The sequence below is a fragment of the Patiria miniata genome, unplaced genomic scaffold (assembly GCF_015706575.1).
Source record: "Patiria miniata isolate m_02_andy unplaced genomic scaffold, ASM1570657v1 HiC_scaffold_16, whole genome shotgun sequence".
Taxonomy (NCBI): domain Eukaryota; kingdom Metazoa; phylum Echinodermata; class Asteroidea; order Valvatida; family Asterinidae; genus Patiria; species Patiria miniata.
The window spans coordinates 12,156,958-12,170,520 of record NW_024037054.1 but is presented as its reverse complement, the minus strand read 5'-3'; the positions used below and the strand labels follow the sequence as shown (position 1 = coordinate 12,170,520).

General features: G+C 38.2%; 1 protein-coding gene across 1 annotated transcript in view; it reads right to left on the bottom strand.

Moving 5' to 3' along the window:
• The window catches only part of LOC119723026 (DNA-binding protein RFX7-like), a 30,765-nt gene that overhangs the window by 13,641 nt on the left and 3,561 nt on the right, over nucleotides 1-13,563 (bottom strand). Inside the window, exon 2 of the mRNA XM_038193505.1 lies at nucleotides 14-47. Within this exon, the coding sequence (XP_038049433.1) occupies nucleotides 14-47 (34 nt within the window). The remainder of the gene's footprint in view (nucleotides 1-13; nucleotides 48-13,563) is intronic.

The window sequence follows — 13,563 nt, the reverse complement described above, 5'->3', positions numbered from 1 at the left end:
TTAGCATACTTACTACCATCGCGTCTATCCTTCGCTTCACAATGGGGCTGAAAAAAAATAAAGTAAAAGTAAACAATTTAAATTTTATGTACATTTTATGTAAATACTGATATTTTGTCATTTTCGCACAAAAATGTGGTGCTTGATAAATTTAAAAAGACAACATTAATCTACCGGTTAGACAACAGAATACATGTACATGTACAACAAGAAAGTGTACTCCTGTGATATGTTTCAGTGATCAACACAATATACATAGTACAATGTACATGTATGTACAAACAATGTATGTTCAATACATAATGGTGTGCATTTCTAGGTAGAACGGGAACTGGGTATCCTATTGAAATATAAACACGGGTACCCGTAAAAGAACCAACCCCAACATTCAAATCCCGGAAGTTGTCTGAAGGGCATTACAGCTTTACGTCGTCAAGCGCAACTTTCGCGAGCATCATCTGTTTGTTGCACTCTCAAATGCACATAAATGTAAAATCTGTTTGGGTTTTCAGTGTAGCCAGGTTTTCATTTTGAAAATTCCCACACAAATGGCTTTCAAAACCTTTCTTTTTTCACTGTCTGAGAAGTTACTAAGTAATTTGTATAGTTGGTTACAGGCACCTGATCCCATAAGCCGGAACTGGTTCCTGACATCAGCGGTTGGGTCCGCGGGTCCGTAGCACACTCCTAATTGTACCGTAAATGTACATGTACATGTACAGTGTACATGTAAATGACATTGGATATATGTATTCTTTCTCTTTGTACTACAATGTAGAACATATGTAGTAAGTACAATGTAAGAATACTCCATCTTGTATTCCATAACCTTGGCCTTTCTAGACTAAGGACAATGTTAGTATAACACTGCACAGCTGTCCTTGACTACAATGTGGGAACATACTGGTACATTTTTGTACATTGTACACCATTCTGAACATTAATTTCTCGGCCAACACTGTTTACTATTCATTGCTGTGGAAAAAGAAAAGCCAAAATGTCCCTGAAAGGTCAGGCCTGAAAATATATAAATTTTTTACACACATACATAGTAACCCAGTATACAAACATGGAGACACTGAAATGCAGAAATTTGTATGAGTATGCATGAAAACTTACAAATGTATACACCCATACATGTTCAACTGTGTCAAAGTACATACTTTAATGAGTCTTGGCCAAACCACAAAATACAATGCAAATATATTAGTCACTTCACTTTGCTTGGTCAACAAATTCTAGTACCAGTATCACTTCTATTCAACAAAATAAAGGTTAACACTATTAGGGGCCGTTTACAATTATCAACAGTTTCATGAGCGTACAAACCGTACGCTGGGGGGGGGGGGAGGGGGTTAATGGTTAATAAGCGAGCTACAAGTGTACATGTACCTGTACATGTATGAGTGTATTGCAAATTTACTGTACATGTACGTACTTATGCAATATTGGTACAATTCAACATTATTTCACTACATGTGCCAAAGACTACATGTAGGCTATCAGCTTCGGTCCAAAAAATTGGGCCACGGGTATCAAATGATCGAAAGGAGCAATGCTCACAGCGATTTTCGGCAAGGTATGCACATCTACATGTAGAGTTGGAAAATGTGTGACAGCTTTGCAGTGTGAGCGGAGGCAGTTTTTTGGGTGTTATCACTTCTTTTTCTTCAAAATGGCCGCCAATTTGCTTGTTATCGGATTAATTAAATGTGATAACAAGCATGTTTTGGCCGCATTTTTTTTTAAAAGTGATAGCACCCAAAAAGCTGCCACAGCTACAATGCTATCACATATTTTCCAAATATACAGGGGTGCATACCTTGCCAAAAATCCCAATATGCATTATTCACTTCAATTGATACTGACCAAGGCCCCAGGCTGATGGCCTAATGTAGTTGATCACCGTTTATGTAGAGGAGTGGATACGTAATTAGTGTTACGGTAGCTTTATAAGAAATTTAGTCACAGCACAAAGGTTGCACTTTCTGTAAATAAAGGGCACATGATGTATCATGTACATTGTATGGACTTTCATCGTACAGTGAACTCACTTACAATGGAGCACTGTTTACTAAGTTTTTTATGTAAACAGTAAAGCATCTGTACAAATAAATTTCATATTTATTTACAGTGTTTGTTTTAAAAATTTGGGGGTCCCCCCCTCCCCAACCTTTACATCAGTGGCAAGGGATGTGTAACCAATGTGTACTACATGTACATGTACTGTATGCTGCATCCAACAATACGTGTATACTATACATGTAAGTTATCCCGCGAGCGCGAGTGGCACACGGAATAATGTAGTGCGTCTGTATGTGGGACACAGACGCACTACATTTTCCGTGTTCCACGAGTGCGAGCGTGATAACGAATTTATCTTCAAGCAAACTTGATGCACAGTACAGTTGGAACGCGCACGCTTTACACGGACATTCAGCAGTTTAGCATATGCAGCTGGAATGTCGCTCGCATCTTGGAACAGAAGAATACGCGGAGTGCGGTATGGACCGAGGCCGTGCTACATGGATGCATGTATATGTAGCACGGCTTGTTGTCATGGATCGACCAATCAGGATCGAGGATTCAACTTTACTTGAAGATAAATACAAATGTGCAAGTACATTGTAAGGTGCACCTGTACCTGCACACTGCACGTACAGGTACATGAACGCACTTGTATGTATGTACATGCACATTGTAAATATGCACATTAGCAAACAGCGGGAAGTGTCCAACATAAATAAAGTTGGATATTAAATTAAGTTGACCCCGGCCCTTGGGCAAAATTTTGAAAACAACCCGTTCATTTGTAAAATCAGATAAAAGGGCATTCAAATTTATTAAAACCTACATGTACTACATGTGCTTTATACATGTACACGTACCGGTATGCAAGTTGCATGCATGTCCATTCATGACCATTCTTTTGTTAAATTTGAACTGTAAGGCGACACCAAGACAATTTGAAGTTAAGTAAGTAAAGTCACGCATGCACCAAAATTAAAGGCTTTATCTTTCCTGAACCTATCAACAGAAGTATGTGTACATATGTATAAAGTCCAACACATGTGTACCGGTACATGTTGATGAAGAACAAGAAACATTATGTGAACTGTGCATTCTACATTGTATACTTGCAGTTTGTCTGTACATGTACATAATACATGTATTACATGTAAATTTATTAACTTTTTACTTGCTTTCATTTCCATGGAAAAGTTGCTTAGTGTTTAGTTCAATCATTCCTCCATGGTTCAATTATGCCAAGTGTACTCCACAGTACATCATACCGGTACATGGTATAGCCATGGTACACACTCCTATGTGAAATCTACACAATTCGTCGCGTCAGTGCAACAAGGTTGTAACTCAAATTTCTCTCATCTCGAATTATTCTGATTTTAAACTTTTGTGGCACCATGTTGGTTTTTCACTGATTTGAAATATAATTTTCTCTTCATGTTTCGTATCAAGGAAAACTTTACATGGTTTTAAAATAAGAATTATTCCAGATGAGGGAAATCCGAGTTACAACCTTGTTGCACTGATGCGACAAATTATGTACAAAAGTACATGTGTACATATGTACACGTACGTGTATACTGTACGTGTATACCATATGTGTGTACAGTACTGGTACATGTTCATTACACATGTACAGTGCATGTATCAGTTTGTATGTGCATTACAAAATCCAAAGGATTTCATAATTTTTCTGTTCATGGTAAACGAACAAGTATTCTCTGAAATATCCACTTGCCACTTTGCATAATCTGCCCCAGATTGAAATCCTCACTTACACTAAGCATGTCACTACCTACGTAAACCATGTATGTACAATGCACACTGCCCTCAGTGCAACGTTCATTTGTAAGTGGTAGTACCATATGTGTAAAGTGAGTACAGCACTTTGAGGATGTTGACACAGATTGTATAATGCCCATTCCAGGAAGACACAGGCTTAACCAATCTAAGACAAAGTACATGTACATGTACTTGTACATGTACTGTACGTTTGCACACGTGTACATATGTACATCATCGCGTATGTATGTATCACACATCAAGAGTGAGCCAAATTGTGTTGAACTTTCATGTGGATTCATATTCCTAAATACACATACCGCCCGGTACATGTACATGTTTTATACATTTTTCTGTTAACATTGATACATGTACGTAATTCTTCAACAATGAACAGATGGATGCACATATGTACGTGTACGGTGCCATGTATCTTCTTTCTTTCTTCCTAATGCAAGAATGATCATAAATGGACTTGTATACTGCACATGTGGGCAGGATGCTTTTGTTTTTTACTCCAATCACCCTATTCAACTGGTAGTGGTGACATCTGATTTCTTTGGGCTCTCAATGGACCGCTCACATTGTGACCTGCAGTTTAACACTTTGGCATGCCCGTATGGCATTAGACCCAAGACTTGACATCTTACTACATGTACATGTATGCGGAGACATGTACAGGTTGGGGGTACATTTTTAGGGAAGGAAGTGTCTTGAAAGCTTTGATGGAGTAGCCCAGATTGTCATGATGACATCACACTTAAAGGTGAAACAGGGGCCAAACAAGAACAGTGGGCCTGCAGTGAGCAGCTTTGTGCCAGAGTTAACGAACTAGATTCATTTCAAAAACTTGTAAATAGGACTGGTTCAAAACTTTGGAATAAGAATCATGATTAATTAAACTCTTTTACAGGAATTGACTCTCTTTGAAGTCAGTGTTTAGTGGTTGATTCCTTGCTCTAACACAAGTTCACAGATTTCATATTGGGGGGGGGGAAGAATTCTGCAGAGCTTTCCAATACATGTGCAATCATCACACAGCAAACTGCGAAACTTAGGTTTTTAAGTGGTTACTCATCATGTTGAAGAGAGCAACTTAATTTCTCTATCGCAGTTCATTGGTGGATTTTAATATGATTTTAAAATATGTTGGACAGAGACATTGGGAATTAATTCAGAATTTAAAAAAAATGAAATACATGTTCATGTTGGAGTTGCACAAGCAAAGCACATAAATTATACAATATGAATGATTCTTCTGAGTCATGTACGTCAGATCATGTCAGAGGTCATGAAACACTATAGCTGCCCAGTCAAAGCCAAGTAGGAGCCCAAAGCAAAATATAGGCCTATTGTTCGAAATAATTTTCTATGAGTTACAAACATTTTTCGTTAAACACATTCTTCAAACCGAAACGAAATGACAAATGGTCCAACTTTCAGTACCAGATAAGATGTACAATGTATGCACATGCACAGAAATGGGAACACTGAAAGGAGTCTCTGAAGGATTTTGCCGCGCCGCAATTTATTTTCAGTTTCAATTTGAAAGCAAAAGGATAGCAGCACACATTGCGTGTATTGCACACATGAATAATTTTCAATACTTTTGGCTGACAGCCAACAGAATGCAGAGATCTGCTGAATACAAGTTGTGTACATAATTCAAAATCCTACCCTACGTGCATGCATGTTAGAAATGTGGCAACACATGAAGAAATTGGACTGATCAGCTACTACATGTACCGGTAGATTTGCTTTGAAAGGATAATTTACATTCAGTTGACCAATGGTTCAACAAAATATTACATGAACACGGACATAATAATGTAAACGAACAATATATCATATTACATGTACATAGTACAATGTACATGTATGTATATATTGTAAATGAACATGTAGGACCCTTTTTCATGTACTGCAAACATGTACCGGTACACTGTAATGTGTCACTTCTTTGAAATTTGTACAATGTATATTTATACCGGTACACTGTATAAGAAAAGTGAAATATCAGCTTTAAAATGACAATAAAAATGACATTAAAAATGTCTTCACAGTTCCACAGTCTTAATAAACAATGTACAAATGTACCTCTTTCCAAAAAAATTACTTACAAATTTAGATGTGCATTTACATGAAACCAAGTTGAAAACTTAACCCACCTTTTTCAATTCATGTGCTTGGCCGGTTTTAAACATGTCTGCGGTACATTACATGTATGTATGTGCCTTGTGCACTTACTGCTAAAAATCTCCATACAAAATGTACATGGAAATTGGCGTGCATGCAGCGCGCACTGCCCGATGTGTTGCGAAACACGAAACGAGTTGTGTGTTAAAACCAGCCAGTGTTTTATCAACGATTTAAAACTACCCACGTGACGGGCTCTTGACCAATAGGAATGGGTTAACTGTCTCAGGTATTTAAGAAAAATGTATAAAATACTGTTCAAATCTACCTGTTAAACATGTAAAATGCACATGCATATACATTTGTACATTTACTTGTACATGTACGTACAATGCTGACTACATGCTCGTATGTAAACTACAATGTGCAATGTATGGTACAACAATGTAAATGTCCATATATTTTTGTACAAGGAGCTTCAGCTGTTGCAAGGCTCTGAGCTTAAAAATGCTTGATTAACTGAGTATTGATTAATCTGTGGCAAAATACAGCGCATGTGTGCCCTGTACTTGTTCCAATCGTACCATGGTCGAAGTCAACTGAGTGGCCGCTCAATAATTCATATGACCCTATCAATTTGATCAACCATGTCATTTGTACAAAAATGTGCATGATAATTATACAAGTCATTCATGAACTTGCATACATGTACATGTTCAGTACATGTACAGTACGGTACATGTACTGGTACTTGTAAAAACTAATCCTGTCATACATGTACATGTAGGCTTCGGCTCGCCATGGGGTAGGGGACTTTGCCACCTAACCCATTTTGAGGGGGAGGCAGCTTCACCACCACGACCGCTCCGCGAATGTACTGAATGTACGCATGCAAACTAAAAACTAAAAATGTAAAAACTAAAAACCTTTTAATTAGGAAGTACGGTAATTGGGTTAAGGTACATGTACATGTACCTGTAGGTGGAACTGCTAATAGAGATGTAAAGCAATCATGGCCAGGCTATGTTGAATACATGTAAGTGAATTGTGGAAAGTGTCATTCTTGTACAACATTTGTGCAATATGGACACAGTGCACAATGTAGGTTTTTAGCACCTTTGCAAAAGGTAAATACCATATGTGCATGTACTGTATAATTTAATACACAATGTCTATTGTGTACATACATGTGCCTTGGACATTCATACCAAAAAAGCATGCAATATTTGTATTATTTATGTGTTGTGTAGATAAATCAAGGCACGTGATCACTTTACACTCACGAGGCCCATTTCAATGGACAAACATTTTGCAAGTTACATGTACGTGTATAGTACGGTGCAATGCAACTGCCTCGTGGCAGATTATCTGAATAGCTACAGATACATATACATGTACGTACATGTAGTACATGTAGTACAATGCTCTTGCCATTGAAGGGGGCCACCGTGATAGAAATGCCAGCGTGCTCAGATTGGTCATACCGTATCAGCCTACAGAGTAGTAGAAACATTTATTTCAATGTTGCCATTAACACACAATAAAATGTTACAATGCCGTGTAAACATATTATACAGAGCAAAATGCAAGGAGTTATGTAATTGTGTATAATAATGTACATGGATCAATACTAGAACAAATTTACGACAACATTTAGGTATAAGGTGAAGCGTCACGTTTTTGTACCCTAACCTATCGACAGACAAGTGGACATGACCAAGAAAAACAGAGACAGTGACAAAGGACAAAATGGACAACAGTGAGACACACAAAGACACAACCTAGAAAAACACAAACTGGTATGAGACGAGGGCATACATCTAGATTCATACATTATAACTAGTTATTCGAATAAACGTAGAAAAACACAAACTGGTATGAGACGAGAGCATACATGTACATCTAGATTCATAAATTATAACTAGTTGTTCGAATAAGAATTGAGTAGATGTGATCTAAGGTTTTTAACAAAGACCGAGAAGGAAGGTGCTGATTTTAAGAAGTCATCTAGACTATTCCAGTATGATGTACCACGTTGAATGAGTACACATGTACACATTCTGTACATGTTTTCAACACTGTACATGTAGAGAGCCTTTGACTGACATGAATCTTCCGTACAATACATAATTATAACTGCATATGGACCAATTCATGATGCTACATTATTGTAGAGCACATACACATTGTGCTTTTTAGGACCCTAGGAGTAACCATAGAGCAAGAAGTAACTAAACCATAATGTAATCAAAGAGAGCCTACGGATGTAAAAGTTTTTGCCAGATGCAGTAATGGGGTACATGTATCTTCCGCGCAATATAGGGCATTCAAGATAATGCATTACATCATGCGGGGCACATACACATGTTGTACAGGCAGGACCCTGGGAGTAAAACTGAACTATAATGTAATCATGCACGGATGTAAAAGCATTAACCATGCAGTAATGGGGTAGGCAGAAGGCACACGCACACACTGTTGTAATGAAGAGCAGCATGCTCTTGACACAAGATCAGGGTGGATTACAATCTGCAGGTCAGCAATTATAGGTCAGAGAATATTAAATGTGTATTTGTACATGGAAAACATGTAAAACAGAAGGACTTTTTTTTTTTAAGTATGGTGTGTTAAAGGCATAAACAGGATCATTTGCATTTCATCCTAAAAGTAGCCTATCGAATTATTATACACAACCTTATTTGGATTAAAGATCTACTGGTACTAAACACCCTGTGAAGTTATTCTGTCTGGCTTGCTGTCATTTAGAAACAATCAAGAAATGTAGGTGATTTCCAACGATCAGTCAACTGACTGATTTTCGGAAATACACAGTGCTATGAAAACTATACAGAGTGTTAATCGTTACATTCAAGATAAAATAGACGACAGATCAAACTTGATTGCGCTACTTTAGGTTGTTTTTGTTAAAACTTTGGGTCTACAAATGCATACTTGTATATATTTCAGCCTCTGAGTCTGAACTTGTTGGCAGTGTTTTTGTGTACAATTCACATATGACTGGCTGTCCCACGTTGTTCAGAATCGTGCACAATTGGACATGGCTTTGGTGTTTCAGCTTATGCAGACAAATAAAGGGTGCGTGTCAGGACCTGTCCAGAAATTTGAATCGTCTGTTGGTTGAAGTATCTGTTGTTCATTGTACTGGATCCATGGGTGGATTGGTACACAGTCTATCCCTTCCTGCATGATGAGTGTAAGGAATTTGTGTAGTTACGGGCCCCTCTTCTTTTTGGTCGTTTAAGTGTTTTTAAGCTCTGGCAGGAGTTTCTACATGTTACACTGTACTTGGTGGTTGGTCGGTCGGTCTACCTGTTTGTCTGTCTGTTCCCGAAAATTGACTAAAAATATTTGACAGAAAAATTGACCAAATGCCATGTCGTCGTCAGTAAATGCACCCTAGACAAAATTTATCGGAAAACAGGCTTTGTGTCGATCATGCACATGCGCGTCTATTTTGCCTGTCCGGTAAAATTGACCAAAAATGAGCCCCCTAAGTTTCCCATAAAATGTAACTACTCAAGTTTTAATTTCAAGAAAAAGCAAACAAAAGAAATGAAATAGGCCTACTTTACAAAAATTGCTTTTTAACAATTCGTAAAGTTGTTTATAAATGAACATTTTGTAAATGGAGGCAAGATGATGTGCAGTATAGTCACATGGTAGTATGGTACGCTATATAGAGCGCTATTTTTATGGGAAACTTAGGGGGCTTATTTCGGTCAATTTTCAGCGCGTGATTTTCATGTGTGATGGACGGCGGCTGGGGCTTGTACGCACAATCATTTCATGCAAGACTTTCATGAAAGGCAGCCGGGGCTTATTGTGCACTCGCAAGTCGCATTCCAAAATGACTTCTGCAACCTGAAGCAGTCTTCTTTTCATTCTAATGACCCTATTTGTTTACAATTTTGAACAGTATTTGTGATGCGATCAAGCTAAATGAGTTGTTTGTCAGCAACTATGATTTTAAGATACCGGTACAGCCCAAAATGGGTCAGTAAGGGTGGAAATTTCAAAATCGACTTTTTTGTAAAATCGGAAGGCTACATGTCCTCCTTCATGTCAACTATTTTTTCTGAGAAAAACTCACGATAAAGTAGTTAAAATGTTACATTTTTGCTAAAGAGTTAATATTCAATGACCTGAAACAAAGCCTGTTTATTGTTGCTTAATATAAACACTTCATTTTTGAATGGTCGATTTCCCTGTTTAATTTCTCTGTTTTCTTCTTTCTGATCTGCCTGTGTTCTTAGTCCCATAACTTCTGAATGGAAGGTCGTATTCATATGGGGTTTTCGCCAAATATAAACTGAAAGATAGGTCTGTATTCAAAAATGAAAAAAAAACACCACAATTTGATAAGGGCCGACAAAAGACAAATATAGCTTGATCGCATCACCTTTTTGATACAAAATGCAATTTCCTTATTAATGCATTTTCAGCAGAAGCTATGAGAGGCAATGCATTTTTGTGCATTCATGTTGCGTCGCGGTGATCCCCGGGGCCATTTTTATTTACGTGTTGGGTTTCGCCGTCTGCACATCATTTTACCCCAAAATTTCCCTACAAAAAAATGAAAACCCTGCCATCTATCCACAACATTCCTGTTGGTTTTAAACATCGCTAAAAGTACTTGAATGAGTCCAATAACATAAACGTGGATTTTTGTTCTGTTTACAGGAACAGGGACCGTTGAAAGCGCGATGGTTTGGCCCTAACCATCACAAGGAAATGATGGTCAATTCCTCTTTTCTCGAAAATGACCGCATCCTATGGTAGGTGCAGTGATTTCACAGGATACTTGATCCTATTATTCACTTACAATCAAGTAGGATATTTATATAATATTGGATGGCTTTGAAGGGATACAAGAATATATTGCACGAGCTATAACAATATTGCACGAGTCGAAGACTAGTGCAATATTGTTATAGCGAGTGCAATATATTCTTGTATCCCCAGAAAAGAAGCCATCCAATATTATTATTTACGTTGACCTGATCCAAAAGAAAGAAATTTCAGGACTCTATCTTCATTTCTCAAGTTTCATTTGAATATTCTTCGCTTTTACTGAAGCAAATTTCGCGTCGCTCGAAACTGCCATTGTGGTTGTTGACAAAAATGCACGCATACCCTACATGGTGCGCGCGCTTGTGACGGTACCGCACGCTGGGCTCTGTTGACTGGTTGACAACTGTGAGTTTCTACGCTCTTGACTGTGCGGGAACCAGCGCAATTTGTTAAAATGCCGGATGAGGACAATATCAAACATACTATTGTCCTCATCCGGGTACTTTAACTGACATAATATTGCAGTCATCAGGGTACTTTTTAAGAAAGTATACAATAAGCTGATTAATTTTTACCACCGGAAGCCTGATATGAATAATAGTTGTGATATTTTGACGATTTCTTTTTTTTGAACGTTTGTAAATGGTGTCCATTATCTTTACAGCAAACAAATAGAACGATTACATGTATTGTTCCTGGAAAATGTTATAAAATTATATGTCTTGGCATTGTAAATCGCTTTGGAGAAGTGCATGTAACCAGTATAATGTAGCCACAGTACAAATGTACTCGTATACCCTTTGTTGTGCAGTGCAACTGCTCATACTTCATGTACACAATACAAACGATTAAACTGTCAAGTTCAACAAATGATATACCGGTTCATCTGCCCTGAAGGTTGAAACGTGTGGGGTGACCCCTTTGTTTAAAATTCACCCCACAGCCGATGGAAATTCAGCCCGACAGCAGTGTGAATTCACACCCAACTATTAAGTCGCTGACTGGCCAGCCAATAAAACTAGTGATAGCCAAAAGTACAATGTACATGGACTGTATGTACCCAAACAGTCTTTAAAGCAAGTTTCACTCTCTCACATAGGCATGAGATTGTCAATTAAAAAAAAAAGTCTGGAAATTGGATGAAAGGTCAGAAACATGCATTTCTTTCTATACTGATAATGTCTTTCTCTCAGATTCCTGTCTGATTTCAAACATAAGTCCGAAAAATCTCAAGCTGGCTCTCGATTTTGCAAAACTCCTTCCTCAATTTGATACTCGACACAAAACAATTCTTGAAATCACTAGACCCGGGTCAATGTGCTTATGGGTCATGCTCCAACCACAAAGTCCTTGATCTACAAAAATCCTCCACTGAGCAGGAAACGAGGAGCACATTCTTTAACTGTACTTTTACTGTCAATAAAGAAGATCAGACCCCATAAATATTCATCTGTGTACACCTCTTACTGACATGTAATCCTGCAAAATCTTCCCAATCTCTGGTTGATTTTGAACAAAGATCTTTAACAGAGGTACATGTGTACTTTATAGAATCATTTGCTTCATGTGCTCTTTTCCTATTAAAGCAACATAATTGCTCAAGATCTTAAGTAGAACAACTAAAGCCTGTCGCACACCTTTTGGGGTGTGCACCAAATTCGGACCGATCTGACCGTACACCGAGCGACCGCATGAAATCAAACATGTTTTATTTTTACGCATCTGATTTCACCGGATCCAATGTCACCGGAAAGGTGTGCGGGCAGCACTCTGATTTCACCAGACGCGATATTTATGTTACAGGATTCAAATTGACGGCTGCCATTTTGTCATCATGTGACTGGTCATCATGTGACTGATCATCATGTGACCTATTATAGAATGGAATCAGGCAAGTGTGCAGGTACATGTAATGTTAAGGTCTAACCGCAATATTTAGCAACAAAAAAAAGTACCGATGATGGGGTGCTCCGGTGAACCTGTAAATTTGGAAAGGTGCGTGCCGGGAGTGGCAACCATACATTTTGAGAAAACAGAGAGAAAACATTTTCATTTTTCACGTCTCATAAATGGGCTCCATTCATTGCTAAAGCACATTAAAAAAAAAAGTGTGCCCCCGGGCACACTTTTTTTAACTGTTTTCTTCCTAACGATACCATTTCAATTGGAATATTTTTTACAGGGTATTTTGGCACCATCCCTATCTTCCCTTTGGGATTGTCTTTTCTCGTTAAATTGATGGGGGTCTGATTCAGTGTTTTAGAAATGCTGTGTACACATTGAGCATACTGTGCAATTAACAGATTTCTTTATATTATAAAGTTCAACATGTATATCAAATCAAACACAACATTATAATAAAACCAGGCTTGTCTTGTCAAGCCGAGTCCAAACCTCTGCTTACATTTGTAGGACAAGTTTATGCCTGTACTTAGCAACTACATGTACAATGTACATGCATGTACCGGTACGTGTACAAAGGGTATCAGGTCAACTCGGACCCAAACCAAGTCGGACCCATGCCAAGTCGGACCCATGCCAACTTGGACCCACGCCAACTCGGACCCACTACCAACTCGGACCCACTACCAACTCGGACCCACGACCAACTCGGACCCACGACCAAGTCGGACCCACGACCAACTCGGACCCACTACCAACTCGGACCCAAGCACGACCAACTCGGACCCAACAATGACTCAATCATTAGTTTCAGAGATTATATTGATAGGTGATCTTAATAAAGTGAAGATATTGTGTAATTATATTGGGCAGAATGGGGCTTTTAATTTTGTTGTTTTCTTTTAT